At 40.2% G+C, this 16,335-nt stretch overlaps 1 protein-coding gene across 10 annotated transcripts in view; it reads left to right on the plus strand.

The window, feature by feature from the left end:
- Positions 1-416: 416 nt before the first annotated feature.
- Positions 417-16,335, plus strand: part of TSC22D1 (TSC22 domain family member 1) — a 132,944-nt gene continuing 117,025 nt past the window's right edge. For 5 of the 10 annotated variants that reach the window (XM_058548205.1, XM_058548206.1, XM_058548208.1 and 2 more), the window contains exons 1-2: positions 417-747; positions 1,284-4,241. In XM_058548205.1, coding sequence (XP_058404188.1) covers positions 515-747; positions 1,284-4,241 — 3,191 coding nt within the window. In that variant the 5' untranslated portion in view covers positions 417-514. Of the gene's footprint in view, positions 748-798; positions 976-1,182; positions 4,242-16,335 lie in introns of those variants that run through there. The other 5 variants (XM_058548212.1, XM_058548213.1, XM_058548214.1 and 2 more) reach the window with 3 other exon arrangements.

The raw sequence follows: 16,335 nt of genomic DNA on the forward strand, positions 1-16,335 counted from the left end.
TCCCCCCGCCACCGCCTCCGCCTCCTCTCGCCGGCGGTCGCCCCTCCTCCTCCTGCGCTCGGGCGCTGGTCCCTCCTCTCTCGCGGCCGCGAGAGACTGGGGGATACGGCGGCGCCGGAGAAGAGCACTAGTAACAACCACCACAGCCCCCTCCCCGCCCGCCGCCCTCCCTCGGCACCCACCCACTCACCCGCCCCGTTTGCCGACACCGACCAACCCCACCTCTCGTTCCTTTGAACGGCGTCGGCTGCAGGCGTTGCACCAGCCCGTCTGGCCACCAACGCCGCCGAGAAAGGAGCCGCCGCCGCCTGCGGCCCCCTCCCGCCCGGGCCGCGGGAGCAGCGGGGTGAGGACGAGCCGGCTGCGGAGGAAGAGGACCAGAGCGGCTCGCACCCCTCCGCGCTAGCGCACGTCCCGCCGCCCTCCGCGGAGGCTTGGGCGCCGGCCCCTTCCTCCCCGAGGACGTGTGCCGAGCCGAGGCGCCTGCCCTGAGGGAGGAAAATGCTCAGGCTCCATGGCTGCCAGTGATGGAGCGGTCCCTGGGCTCCCGCTGCCACCGTCGCCGCCGCGCCCCGGCCGTGCTCCGCGAGGACCCGGCGTCTCTGCGCGCCCGCCCGCGCCTCGTTGCTGGGTTCACCGTACCGGGCGCCCCGCCGCCGCCCCGCTCCGAGCCTCGCCGCCCCGGCCCCAGCCGCGGCCAGCGTTTCCTCTCGGAGCAGCCGCCGCGAGCCCAGGGGGTTTGAAAGGGTCCGCGGGGCGTGGGGGGAGGGCCGAGCGGGGACAGCGGGGCCGGGAGGGGAGGTTTGAGCGACACTGAGCTCGGGGCTCGCTGGCGGCGGCGGCGCCGGGGGGTGGCGAGGGGAAGGCGACACTCGCTCCGCGCTGCCTTCGTGCAGAGCGGCCGGGAGGGTTTTGCAGCGGCCGCCGCCGCGCCGGGAGAAGTGGTTGAGGTGGCTTCTGAGTTGTCTGGAGAAGGTGGGCATTTCTCAGTTTTCCCACCCCCTGCCCGGGTCTCCCCCTTCCCTTCTCTCCCCCCTCCCTCCTGCCCCGCACCCCACGTGAAGCGGAATATAAAGGGGGGTGTGAGACTAGAGGGGAAAGTGAATGGCGAAGGACTGAAGGGGTCCCCCCTTCGGGTCCCCGGCCGCCCTGTTCACCCTCGTTCATCCTCCCTTCCCGAAGCTCGCCCTCGAAGGCAGCAGCGACCAGCGCCTTCGGCTGAGGAGGAGGAGGAGGAGGAGGAATCGCGCCGGGCCGAGCGTCAAGTCCCATTTTCCTCCTAGGCGTCTTGAATACAAAGATTACGGTGCAGAAGGAAATTGCACTCGCCTCCTCCGCCCCCCGGTACCCGACACAATGCACCAGCCGCCTGAGTCCACCGCCGCCGCGGCCGCTGCAGACATTAGTGCTAGGAAGATGGCGCACCCGGCAATGTTCCCTAGAAGGGGCAGCGGTAGTGGCAGCGCCTCTGCTCTCAGTGCAGCAGGTACCGGCGTTGGTAGTAGTGCCACATCTTCCGAGGATTTTCCGCCTCCATCGCTGCTCCAGCCGCCACCTCTTGCAGCATCTTCTACGTCGGGACCACAGCCTCCGCCTCCACAAAGCCTGAACCTCCTTTCGCAGGCTCAGCTGCAGGCACAGCCTCTTGCGCCAGGCGGAACTCAAATGAAAAAGAAAAGTGGCTTCCAGATAACTAGCGTTACCCCAGCTCAGATCTCCGCCAGCATCAGCTCTAACAACAGTATAGCAGAGGACACTGAGAGCTATGATGATCTGGATGAATCGCACACGGAAGATCTGTCTTCTTCCGAGATCCTTGATGTGTCACTTTCCAGGGCTACTGACTTAGGGGAGCCTGAACGCAGCTCCTCAGAAGAGACTCTAAATAACTTCCAGGAAGCTGAGACACCTGGGGCAGTCTCTCCCAACCAGCCCCACCTTCCTCAGCCTCATTTGCCTCACCTTCCACAACAGAATGTTGTGATCAATGGGAATGCTCATCCACACCACCTCCATCACCACCATCACATTCATCATGGGCACCACCTCCACCATGGGCACCACCATCCATCGCATACTGGTGTGGCCAGTACATCCGTTCCTGGAGGGCCACCCTCAAGCCCAGTATCCAGAAAACTCTCTACAACTGGAAGCTCTGACAGTGTTATACCAGGTGCCCCAACTTCTGCTGTATCATCGGGTGGCTCACCTGCATCTGTAATGACTAATATCCGAGCTCTGAGTACTACCGGCAGTATAGGTATAAATTCTGTTACTGGCACTAATACGATGAATAATGTAAACATTAGTGCTGTGGGTACTTTTAATCCTAATGTGACAAGCAGCATGCTTGGTAATGCTAACATAAATGCAAGCAATATTCCTAGTGCTGCTAGTGTGAGTGTTGGGCCTGGAGTTAGCAGCGGTGTTAATGTGAATATCTTGAGTGGCATGGGCAATGGTACTGTTTCTTCCTCTGCTGTTATTAACAGTGTCCCTAATGCAGCTGCAGGGATGACTGTGGGATCAGTTTCAAGTCAGCAGCAACAACCAACCGTTAACACGTCAAGGTTCAGAGTTGTGAAGTTAGATTCTAGTTCTGAACCCTTTAAAAAAGGTAGATGGACTTGCACTGAGTTCTATGAAAAAGAAAATGCTTTACCTGCTACAGAAGGTGTGATAAATAAAGTGGTGGAAACTGTAAAACAGAACCCAATAGAAGTGACTTCTGAGAGGGAGAGCACTAGTGGGAGTTCAGTGAGCAGTAGTGTCAGCACACTGAGTCACTACACAGAGAGTGTGGGAAGTGGAGAGATGGGAGCCCCTACTGTGGTGCAGCAGCAGCAGCAGCAGCAGCAACCAGCTCTTCAAGGTGTGGCCCTTCAACAGATGGATTTCAGTAGCACTGGTCCACAGAGTATTCCAGCAGTTAGTATACCACAGAGTATTTCTCAGTCCCAGATGGCACAAGTACAATTACCGTCTCAAGAATTGAGCTATCAGCAAAAGCAAGGTCTTCAACCAGTACCTCTGCAAGCCACTATCAGTGCTGCAACTGGTATCCAGCCATCATCTGTTAATGTGGTTGGTGTAACTTCAGCTTTAGGTCAGCAGCCTTCCATTTCCAGTTTGGCTCAACCCCAACTGCCATATTCTCAGACAACTCCTCCACTGCAAGCTCCCCTTCCAGGGGCACCACCCCAACAGTTACAGTATGGACAACAGCAGCTGACTGTTTCTCCACAGATGGCCTCAGGCCATGGTAAATCAGTGACTCAGAATCCTACTTCAGAGTATGTACAGCAGCAGCCGATTCTTCAAACAGCAGTGTCCTCCGGGCAGCCCAGTTCTGCAGGAGTGGGAGCAGGAACAACGGTAATTCCTATGGCTCAGCCACAGAGTATCCAGCTGCCAGTGCAGCCCGCCGCAGTCCAAGCACAACCTGCAGGGGCATCTGGCCAGCCTGTTGGCCAGGCTCAAACAGCAGTATCTGCTGTACCTACTGGCAGTCAAATTGCAAATATTGGTCAACAGGCAAACATACCTACTGCAGTGCAGCAACCCTGTACCCAAGTCACACCTTCAGTTATTCAGCAAGGTGCTCCTCCATCTAAACAAATAGTTCCACCTGCTCAAACTGCGAGTATTCATCAGGGAGTTCCAACTAGTGCTTCAAGCCTTCCTCAACAGTTGGTCATTGCACCCCAGAGTACCTTGTTAACTGTGACTCCCCAGCCACAAGGAGTAGAATCAGTAGCTCAAGGAGTTGTTCCTCAGCAGTTGCCTGCAGTTAGTCCTTTGCCCTCTGCTAGCAGTATTTCTGTTACAAATCAGGTTAGTTCAACTGGTCCTTCTGGAATGCCTTCTGCCCCAACAAACTTGGTTCCATCACAGAATATAGCACAAACCCCTGCCACTCAAAATGGTAGTTTGGTTCAAAGTGTTAGTCAACCTCCCTTGATAGCATCTAATATAAATTTGCCTTTGGCACAACAGATACCACTAAGTTCTACTCAGTTCTCTGCACAATCATTAGCTCAGGCAATTGGAAGCCAAATTGAAGATGCCAGGCGCCCAGCGGAACCCTCCTTAGTTGGCTTACCTCAGACTATCAGTGGTGAAAGTGGGGGAATGTCAGCAGTTTCAGATGGGAGTAGCAGCAGCCTAGCAGCCTCTGCTTCTCTTTTCCCGTTGAAGGTGCTACCGCTGACGACACCCCTGGTGGATGGCGAGGATGAGAGGTAAGATCATGCTATGTTTCTGCAGACATTCAACAGATTCAAAGTAAATCTATTTAGTACCTATGTATATATATGCACAAAATTAGTGTAAAGCATATATTCATTTTTGTATGTGAAAGTGCGTTTTCATGGTAAGTTTTCTAGAGCAAGAGTGTTATTGAATGGTTTCAGAGTGGATAGGAAATGGTATAAGTAATATGTAAATAATATTTGACAGAGTAGTGAGCATTAAGAACAGGTTTGGGGGCACCAAGTGATTTTTGTTATTTATAAAATGCTTTTTAGTAAGATTAATTACGAACAGAAACTTAACTTTTGCTAAGTCATATAGTTAATCTATTCTTTTGAATTACTAAAAGTCTATGATCATCTCTTGGTGGGGGTTGTGGTTACCGTATTTGTTTCTCCTTTACTAGACTGGACAGTCCTTTTCAGTTCTCCTGTGTTGATCTTAGTCTGTGAAAGATACTGTTACCTGCCTCTCCTAGTCAGACATGATAGGAAAGATGACCTAATCTGGGTTACATAGGTTGCCCTCATACTGTAATTGACCAACTTTTGTGTATTTAATGGTCATTTTATCTGAACACTAAGGGAATGGTAATCTTAAAAAGCATTTTGTAGGAAAGAAGGGCATGCACTGTCAAAATAACCAGATTTATCTTTAATAGTAGTATGCTGTACATTTTTCCTTTTGCACAGTTAATCAGGGTGGTAGCCATTTTAAAGAGTAAAGAAAGAAAATCTTGAGGGGTTATATTTATAGAGGTGTGAAAATAAGACTTTGTTCTCTTGCTAATCTACTCTACCTGTTCCCTTCTTCCTTTACCAAAAAAATACATAAAGCCTAAAATACATTACTAAACCATTGTTTTCTTAATTGGATTGGAAATAATGTGCTAATCACACTTATTGAATCAAATTGTTTCTTTGAAGCCGACTGGCTAGAAAAGTTGTGAACTCTCTCATGATTCTACATTGCTTTAAACTAAGTTGATTTTTAAAGGAATGTTCTTTTCACAAATTTGCCAGTCTGACTAACCTTGATCAAAATAATATCATAGGAGTTATGACAAAGGCTATTCATTTTCACTGTAGAAATTTGAATAAGGTCAAAAGATATTTAATTATTTTAGTATTAGTTGGAGATTTTTGTGATTGAACTTTAATCAAACCAATTGGAACATGTATATTCTAAATGTATTTTTGTGGTTTTCACTTTGGGAAAATTGAGCATATTCAAAAAGAATTGCAATTTTGGAAAAAGAAAGGCAAAATGTTTCAGTGAGGTTTTCATGTTTTTTTTGGTTATTTAAAAGATGTAAGGTAAAGGCATGGCTAATTGAAATAATTTAAAATCTTGTCTTTCAAGATTTTTATTATTTTTCTGACACTCATATAATTAAAATCTTGTTATTTAACCAAATGTGCTGTTTATCGTGTACAAAACTGTACTTTCAAAGGTAGACCTCTTTTACAAGGTAGTTAATACTCCTATTATAATTATTGTTAAACTTTAAATTTTTTATCATGCTAATACTCACCTGTAATTGATTATACTTACCTATAATTTTAAAGAATTATTTACCCCAAATATTAACATTTTTTAAATCTAAAGAGTGTGATCTGTAAAAAATGGGTGAAATACACAAATGAAAACCACACATTTTGAATTCAAACCTGCCATGATTTTTGTTAATTACCATTTGTGGTCTCCTGGCATGACTTGCTCCATTTTTTCCTCCTGGTGGTAGGTAGGGCGGCATGATAGAGCTTTCCACAACTTGCTGTTCCAGACAGTTAAAGTCAAATGTTGCTACTTACAGCAAGATTTTTAACTGTAGGGATAGCGTCCCAGTTTAAGGTATTAGTATAAAATTAATTTTTCTATATATTAACTGAGATAAAGATGAATTAGGGGCAAATTATGTAGAAAGGTTTGGAATTAAAGGGATAAAAAGATAGAAATATGATTAAATGTTGGTGGAAAGTAACTTGAGTTGACTGTACCTGTTTCGAATTTATTACCTGCTTGAGCCTTGAGACTTTTAGTTAACATCAAAGTTAAGTCATCAGACTGGAAAATTTTTGTTTCAGAGGTTATCCTTTAAATTCTGAAAAATCAGAATGTTTCAGCCCTAAAATATCTGTGAAGGTCAGAAAGGATAAATATGGATATTATTTTCTTTATTGTTTTACTGCAGATTATTTCTTTTATCACTGTACTTTGGAAGAAGAAAAGTTATTTCATTTAAATTTGCCCGTGGAAGGGAATTTGAGAATATCTACAAGAGAAAAAAGTGATAATGATTAAAAATTTTTTTTACCTTTTCTTATGTTAGCTTCCGTGTCACTTGTATCTTCTGGGCATGGTCACCTATTCATGGGAGAAAGGGGTACATTATTTCAATATTATGACTTAGAAAACGTGAACAATAAAACATTTGGTGGTAGGACAAATGAAGGACAGTTATTCTTTAGTCATCTTTTGAAATAATACTCTAACACTTTAAATTTTAAATAGTTGATTAAGCATGTGAAAAATGCTTTCAGTTGGCCACTGGAGAGACTATAAAGGTTAGAAATATGAATCAAGCATTAAGATTATACATCTTGTTTTTTAAAAATCATTCTCATTGAAAGGTCTTAATGTCTTATTTTAACCTTCAACATGAACTTACCTTTACAAGATGGGAAAGACATAGGTATTTCACACTGATTTATAGTCTTTTATGTTTTCTGATTATTAGTACAGCCTCTTAGAGTGAAATTGGTTAAACTTCTATTCATCCTTCAAGACTCAGGCCACATGTTCCCTTTGAAGCATTCTCTTCACCCAGGACATGTTGTTTCCTTACCACTTTTTAGTGTTCCCCTATTTAAGGCACTGCACACATTCAATTATAATTACGTTTACCCACCTTCCCCACACGACTGTAAGGTCCTCAAGGGCAAGAACTAAATATTTTTTGAACGAATTAGTGAGCAGACCTTTCTGTGCTTTTTCTATCATAATTTAAAATTTATATTGTCTCTCATCTTAAGCACAACTTTTAGAGACGCAGGATCATATAATTTACACAACAAATTGAAAAAAATGAAGAAAAAGACTTGCATTTTGTATCTCTTTTACTTCACCATTTCTTGAGTGAACTGATAATCTATCTTCTAAATACAGTGGGTGTTATATAGTAGGCCCTCAAGTATTTATTAAAGAGGAATGAATGTTTTCTTATCTATAAAATAGGAGTAATACTTATTTTGCCTACTTCTGAGGATGGTAGTATCTGATAAAATACTTTAACTGTAAAATATTATGTTTTAATTTTTATTTAGGTTGTATCTGCACATTTATAGAGTCAGATAGTTTACGTGGTTATCAAAATGAAACTGCCCCTTTGCTTTCCATTTTCCCTTTCCCAGGAGTCACTTGCACTTCTGTTAGATGATTATGTGATATTTACCGCCTAGTCTCTAAATAACAGGCGTGCATTGTTACTAGATACGCAGCATAACTAGATGGTTAGGAGCATGGACTCTGGAAGTAGACTGCGTAGGTTTGATCCTTCCTCTGGCATTTCTTAGTTTTATGTAACATTGGACTACTTAACTTCTCTATGCCTCAGTTTGCTCATCTTAAAAAATGGGGATAATAGTACCTACCTCATAGAGTTGTTATAAGAATTAAACTTTATAAGACCTTAGAACTGTGTCTAACTCATATGCCCTATATATATGTGTCTTAAATAAAATATTCCTTGCCCTTGTTTTTGGCTTTATTAATTCTCTGGGTAGGAAATGAAGATTTAACTTTGTTGTCATCACCTACTCAGCTGGTCCCCTTCCCTCCTGGTACCTCTTCCTCTTAATTGTTATGATTATATCACTATTGATTATTCTATATTCTTGTAAAATATGATTACTTTTCATATCCTGTACAATGTCCTGTGCTCACCTCCCTCCCCACCCCACCCCAGTTATCTAGTATATATAGTATATATATTTTTATATAGTGTTTTGCACATAGAAATGTTAGTGGGTCCCCCACCTCAAGTTTTCATTTGTCATCATAGTTTGTTTCCTCCAAGTTGCCTTTTCCCTCCATTTTTGTATGTTTGGAGCTTTACCTTTTGTGATAGAGCCTTTTCTCAGATGTCTGGTAATTCTTGGTTGTCTGCTTGCGCTTAAGTGTAGGAGACTAAAGAGCTGATAAGAAATTCTCAGTGTGACTTGTCAATTGCTAGCTTTACCATAGAGTGATCTGGCTGGAGTTCATTTTCTCTACCCACCTCCTCTTTGCTTAGTTTTGTCTATAGTTGTCACTAATTCAGTTTTTCATCCAATGTCTCTTGAGATATTCACACATATCAGATATTGTTAACAATTCTGTCTTCCTGAGGAAGTCTCTCTTGTATCCCTCTGACTTCCATTCTGGACTGCTTGCTTTCTAGACTTGGTACACAACTATTGTAGGATTCCCTTCACTTTGTTCTATGGTTGGATCTCCATTTTCCAGTGACCCATGTCATGTTCATTCTTGGTTTACTTGATGTTTTAAAATGGGCTTAGTTTACCCTGACACTTGTTTGACTCTTTGATTAGGTAAAGAATACTAGATGTGAAATTGTATTATTTTATAGTTTTGCTCCATTGCTTTCTAGCTTTCCTATTGCTTTTGAGAAGTCTGAAGTTATTCTGATTCCTCATATGTTGTATGTGACCTGGGTGTGTTTTGTTTTTCCTTTTCTTTACCCATGTTTATCCTCCTATTTCTTCCTCTTTCTCATTGTTTAAATCTCTTAAAGCTTTTAAGATTGTATCTGTTTCCAGTGTTCTGAAATTTTACAATGATGGGTTCTTGTCAGGGTCTTTTCATCCATGGTGCTGAGAACTTGGTATGCCCTTTCAGTCTAGAAACATCTTTTAATTTTGAGACTTCTTGAATAAGGTTGTTGATTATTTCTTTCCATTTTCTCTCTTTTTTTCTTTGTCAAACTCCTCTTATTGAGATAATGGACCTTCTTGACCAGTCTTCTAATTTTCTCGTATTTTCTTTCCTATTTTCCATCTCTTTTTCTTTTTGCTCTACTTCTATTGAGTTTTCATCTATTATCATATTTCTGATTTCCAAGAGCTTTTGTTTTTGTCAGTGCTCTTTAAAAATAGTATGCTGTTCTAATAATGATAGTACTTTCTCTTAGCTGTCTGAATATATAAATATTAGTTGTTTTTTTTTTTTTAAAGGTTTCTTCTCCCTGTGTGATCTGTGTCCTCCAGTTTTCATTTTCTTAGTTTTTATTGTTTTGGTCTTTATCTTTCATATTATACCCTTTCTTAGATGGTTGGTGGTTGTGTGTAAGTATAGGGAGTAAAATGCTGATTAGAAATTCTCAGAGAGTCTTATTAGCTTCATTGTATGGTACCTGGCTGGGCTGTTTGGTTGGAGGACTTTTGATGTCAGTATCTTCATGTCTTTCCTCCAGTCTGGTTAGATTCCCTATAGAAGGCTCTTCTGATTTCTTGCTTGTAGGTGAAGGCCTGTTTGCATTCTGGCCATGGGAGGGGGTGGGGGAGTAGGGTAAAAGGTCTTGGGGAGTCTTAGCATCCCCATGTGTGTTTGTTCACTGAATCACCCTGTTTTCAGTTATGTTCTCTTGCCTACTGCTGTGCCTGATTTCCTCAGTCCTGGGATCTTGTATTTTATGATCTCCAAACAATATATTTTCAGTTTTTTGTTGGGGAGGGCCAGTTGAGATCTGTGGGGCTGGTTGCTTCTTAAGCAGGCTTTTAAACAATCTTCCTTATTTTAGCACCCTCTCTCCCCCACATCCCACTTCAGATGTATGTGGTACTGCCAATTCTTGAGTCTTTTGGGGATTTTATGGTTTAAATTGGGTTTGTTCTTGGCTTTCTCTACTGTTTGCTAAAGATTTGATTTTCTAGTGTTTGCTTAAGTCATTTGTCACTCAACCATCTGCTTTCCAGCTTCCAAATTTTTGTTGCTATTGTCTTTTCACCTGTTCTCTCAATTTTTATAGGCTTATGTCTTTATATTTTAAATTCCTTTTCTGTCATTTTAGTGGGGTTTTTAGGAAAGGAATATAAAGGAGATGTGTGTGTTTACTGTTACTGCACATCTATCTCAACTGTAGAATACTGCACTATTAAATGTAAAGAATGATACTAATTTTAGGAAAGTCATTGCTCCAAGATTTGATCTATAATGAGTATATAAATTTTAAGAGTGGAATTGATTGGCTTATATTCAGCAGAAACAAGAATACTATATAAGTCAGTATTTCAGTTCACAGAAGTGATTAAAAATGTTAGAATTAGATTCGGTTAATATTTATTATCACATTTAACTAACTCAACAACCTTGTGAATTAAGTTTTTTCTGTTTTACTGGTGAATAAACTGAAGCTTACTTAGTTTATTAGAGAGGCCAAGTGAGTTGTCTCAGATTACATACATAGCAGTAAAGCAGAGGTAGGATTAAAAGCCATTTTTCCAATTGAAAATCTAGTGCTGTTTCTACTACTTATAAAAGCCAACAAGAGGTAAGGCTGATGCCCATAAATAATATTAGAGTGGCTGAAAACCTGAAAAAAGGCAGGCTTCATTGATTTATGTGTTAGTACAAATAATAGAATTATCATAGAACATACCAACATTTACCTATAAGCCCTTGGTGAGAAAAAAGTGTATAAAATCATCACTGGTGTATCTGGAATGCAGTAGGAATCAAATGTTAAATGAATTAATTTTAACATGTTTTTTCTTTTGAAAGTTGTATGAAAATTATCTTTTCAGGAAAACCATTTTAATTTTCTAATAATTTAAATTCAGGGCCGGCCCCGTGGCTTAGCGGTTAGGTGCGCGCACTCCGCTGCTGGCGGCCCGGGTTCGGATCCCGGGCGCGCACTGACGCGCTGCTTCTCCGGCCATGCTGGGGCCGTGTCCCACATACAGCAACTGGAAGGATGTGCAGCTATGACATACAACTATCTACTGGGGCTTTGGGGGAAAAAAACAAATAAATAAAATTATAAAAAAAAAATAAATAAAATTATAAATTCAATCTTTGTAACATTGGCTTCAGAATTGCAAAACAAGTAGATTTTATTTCTGGTTTAAAAAGTTTACTTTAAAAATATGAAACTCTGCAAAGCATGACCTGTTCTGGTGCTGCAATATTAGAACCACACTGCAATATTGGAGCCCTCATGGTTGGTTTTGCTGTGTCACCGTGTTGTTAGGGTTGAATATGTCATGGTAAGAATATGCTTTAATGGCTCATTGTGAGAAATTGCATGAGGAAAAAAAATGTAGAACTATTTTATTATGAGTTTTAGATTCTAGGTTGACTTTTTTTCTAGTCTCATATATATTCTTTTTTCTTTTTTTATAATTTTATTTATTTATTTTTTTCTCCCAAACCCCAGTAGATAGTTGTATGTCATAGCTGCACATCCTTGTAGTTGCTGTATGTGGGATGCGGCCTCAGCATGGCTGGAGAAGCGGTGCGTCGGTGCGCGCCGGGGATCCGAACCCGGGCCGCCAGCAGCGGAGCGTGCGCACTTAACCGCTAAGCCACGGGGCTGGCCTACTAGTCTCATATATATTCAAATGTCCTCCCTGGCCACCATTTCTTTCTTACTAGTCAGTTTGACCTGGAAATCTTATGTGACCTTTCAGTGTCATTAGGCCTAGTTGACCTTTGTAGTTTTCCCTCCTTGAAACACTCAGTCTCTTTTGCTTGTAGTGATAGCCTTAGTTTCTTTCCACCTTTCTGGCCACTCCTTTTCAGTCTCTTTCAGTGTTGGAGTTTCTTTGGATTTCTGAGTCCTCTTCCCACTTTCTACCTTTTCCCTAGGTAATCATCTGTTCCATGGCTTTAAATAGTCTGTATGCTATCAACTGCTGAATGCACATCACTTGCCCACACTTCTCTTCTTAGCTTTAGACTGGTAACAGACAACTGCCTTCATAACATCTTTACTTGCACTCTCATAGGCTCTCAATCTCAACGATCATAAATTTAACTCTTCATTACTGAATCTCTCAAATTTCTTTCTCCTTTAGTCATTCTCATTTTAGTAAATATTTTTTACTCTACTTCTTCACTTTGGACACTTGAGAGTCATTTTTATAGCTCCCTTTTCCTCATCCTCTACATTCCTGATCATTACCTTCAAAATATGTCTTGAACTCATCTTTTTTTTGCTGTCTCTATTGCTACAACTCGTCTAAGATAACATATTCAACTCTCACTTATAGTACTGCAGTAGCTTCAGCCTCCTGCATACATTCTTGCCTTTCTCTAATATTATATCTTGTAGTCAGAATGATATTCTTAAAATGGAAATCTGTTCATATCACTCACTTGCTTAAAACCCCTTAAAGCCTTCCCATTTCTTTTAGGGTAATTACTTTTTGATTTTGCTTATTTCTGGCCTCATATTATGCTACTTTCCCCCTCACTTTCTCCATTCCAGCTGCCTTCTTTCAGTTCCTCAAGTTGCCATCCATTCTTACTTTTTCCTCTAGGCTTTGGCACATACTGTTCCTTTAGCCTGAACGTATCCCCTGTGTCACTTTACCTCCTTTCTTCCTTACAGCTTAACTATCACTTTTTGAGAGGCCTTCTCTGACAGACCAATCTAAACTTAGGTTCTTTGTTAATACTTTTAATAGTACCTTGTTCTTTTGTAATGCTTATTACAGTTTCTAATTAATTTTTGTTTTTTGTGATTATCTGTTTCATATCTGTTTAAGCTTCGTGAGCAGCAATATTTGTTTTGCTGCTGTATATCCGAAGTATATTTCAACGCCTTACAGACAGTAGGTACTCAGTAAAAATCTGCTTAATGAATAAACGAAGAAAATATTTTTTTAATATTGGCATAAGATAATCTTTTTAAAAACAGTTAGGATATATTTGAAAGGTAAATAAGTTCTTTATAGATCATGTGACAACACTATTTTCTCTTTTAATAGAGATGATCGAGAATTGATTACTTTTTGCTGTTTGTGAGCGAAAAAGCAATGCTTAGTTGCTGCTTTTAACAAGTATTTTATGTTTATGCTTATTTTGTATTTATTTATGTTTATGCCATTAAAAGTTCCCCAACTTGAATAAAGCCAAGAAAAAATCCCATATATTTAAAATTAGAATATCAGTATTCTTCTTTATCTACTTGTGACTGGTTCAGCTATTTAGCATATAACGATTCTTAAATATCTACCTTAGAAGTCCTTTGGTACAGTTTCAACTGTTGAAAGTATAGACATTTTAACTTGTAAAATACTACTTGTTTGTGTTAAGAGAGTTTTCTTTATTAAACAGTTTAGTAAGCATTGAGTTAACTACTTGTGTAAAATTCCTAACGGATCTATTTTACTTACAGTCATTGTAGTTACTTGTTACTAAACCAGTAAGTTGTGGGTTATGTAAAGGGAGAGGAATGGTGATAAAGCTTTGACAGTGATCAGAATTAGCAGTAAATTTAAATTGGTGAGTATTAAATAGGAGTAAAAAAGCCTTAAGAGATGAGGACTTTACTTTTAAGGTTGGGATAATTAAAAAAAAATATAGAAGATATAGAATCTGTTGTTGTAGTACAGTGATCATGAGAGGCTAGTTCTAGGAGTTTCTAAAGGTTTTCATATCCTTTTTGTGAAATATCAGTGTTAAACCTGGTTGGTTGGCTTAAAGCCATATTTGTGTTGACTGGGGAGATTTATTGTGGCTTGATTTTATTAAGGATTCGCTTTAGATCACGGTGAATGGTATTGCCCTTCCTCATGCATGGAGCCATAGAGTAAAGGATAAGACATAAAGTAAAGGATAAGACAGGTGAGGTAGCGTCTTATTTTTCCAGGCCTCTCAGATTATTTTTGTACTATCAGCTCAGTGCTCAGGTTGAAGAACTTCTGATACCCTGTGTATATGCCTGAGTATTCTTTTTTGAGTAAGTTATAGATGGATTGATTATAAAATTGCTCATTGTTGATGAGACTTCATTTTCTCCCAGCTCATCTTGCTATCTAATTTGTTTAGTTATTAGGCTTTCTTAGCGTATTTTCACGTGGTAACAAACAGCATGTTGACTAGTTAGGAATACTTTGAAGGTATAAGCATATAATGGAAATAATATCTAGCATTAAATTTTTGCTATCTTAAGGCTACAATATATTTCTGGTGGTGTTGGTAATAAAACCTTACTCCTGTATGATTTTTATGGGGTTGTTTTTAACAAAGCACTTTAAAATAGATTATGTCCTCTTGAGTCCTACCAGTCTTAAAGTTGATAGGATGCTTTTGTTCAATTTTCACAGAGGAAGAAACTGAGTCTTGGGCTCATTTATTCAGTCAGTGATTAAATATTGAGTTCCTACTATGTGTTATGTACTGTTTTTGGCTTATTCATAGACAGGCTATACAACAATTTAGTAATAATAGTAGTAATAGTTATAGTAGGAGTACTTGAAAATTTTAGTGCTTATTATGTGCAAGACTGTTCTAAGCACTTTACATATATCAACTTATTTATTCTCAGAACAACCTTATGAGGTATAAGTACCATTTTTATCCCCATTATGCAGGTAAGGAATCTGAGGCATAGAATGATTAAGTAACTTATTCAAGATCACATAGCTAATAAGTGGAAGCAGGGATTTAAATCTAGGCAATCTGGTTCCAGAGTTTGTGCTCTTAACGACTTTTGTGCTCTTTGCTTCTGTAGCATATGATCAGAACCAAGGTGTTCTGACTGTTGTTTCCTCAGTCAACTTAAATGCATTGGAAGGCACTAGGAACTGCAGATATTTCTTGTCTCATTATATCCTCAGGTACTGGTTTTGATCTTGAAAGTCTAGGTGGGGATGCTAGTCTTGTTCTTGTACTCGAGAATATAAGCTCCATGAGAGCAAGGGCCTTACCTGTCTAGTTTACCTTTCTATTCCCACTGCATGCAGTAGTGCCTGGCTCATGGTATGTTCTGAAATATTTGTTGAATAAGTGAATTCAGACATATGGCAGAAAAAAACCCCACAAACATCCAGGATAGGGATATAATTACTGCCAAATACTTTGCCGTCCTTCTACCATTACATGCACAGCTGTTTTGATAGACAGGGGTAAGGTTCAGTTCTTCCCAGATATGTTACTGTACCTGTTATATTAAATTCTCTGTCTCTCTCTCACCGACCTATCAAATGGCTATATTTATTGAGTAGGTACTAGGTGTAAATCATTATATGTAGTAATGGTGTAAACAAAGATGTAATCAAACATGATTCTTGCCCTCAAGGAGTGTATACAACATATACGTGGGGAAACTATATGATAATATAAGCTAAATGACAGTTTTAAATGACATGAAATAGAAAATCAGCATCAGAAATTTAGAGCTAGAAATCTAGAGATTTCATTCAACCCTTGGTGTGTAGATGGAGGAACAATACAGAGAGGTTAAGACTGACATAGTGCTACAAATGTTTCTTAGACTGTAACTAAAACTGTAGTCTCCAAAATGACATAGGAAATTGCATTCAAAGTTCACAGATGGGATAGAATTGACCTTTGGTAGGTCAGGAAAGCAGTGTTATTTGAACTTACTTTTTGAAAGTTTTAAGTTGAAGGAGAATGTTTCAGGCGGAAGAATACTAATAAAAATGAGAGAAAAAAACATTCTGGGTGTCAGTAAGGCAACAGTTGGACTTAATAGTGTAAGTTTGTCTAAGGAAGTGATAGGAAGTGACTGAAGATTGAACTGGGGAGTGATTTGGCCCTTAACACTTGTTGACTTAAGTGATATTCAAGGAAGATTAGTATAAAAGGAATCTTTTATATTAGTGTTTTATATTAGAATAAAAGTTTGGATTGGAGTGGGGGTATACCTGGAAGCAAGAAGGACCAGTTAGGATGTGTTTTTATATTATTTGTTAATGAATGAAGGAAATAAATTAGGAGCATAGTGATTTCCACTGTAAAATGATTCGGTACAGGAATCCTTTGGTTAGCAAATTTCTCAATTTATAAAAATACTGTATTCACTTTCTTAGCCTCTCCTCCTTCAAAGAAATATGT

This window comes from Diceros bicornis, chromosome 9 (genome assembly GCF_020826845.1).
Source record: "Diceros bicornis minor isolate mBicDic1 chromosome 9, mDicBic1.mat.cur, whole genome shotgun sequence".
Lineage (NCBI taxonomy): Eukaryota > Metazoa > Chordata > Mammalia > Perissodactyla > Rhinocerotidae > Diceros > Diceros bicornis.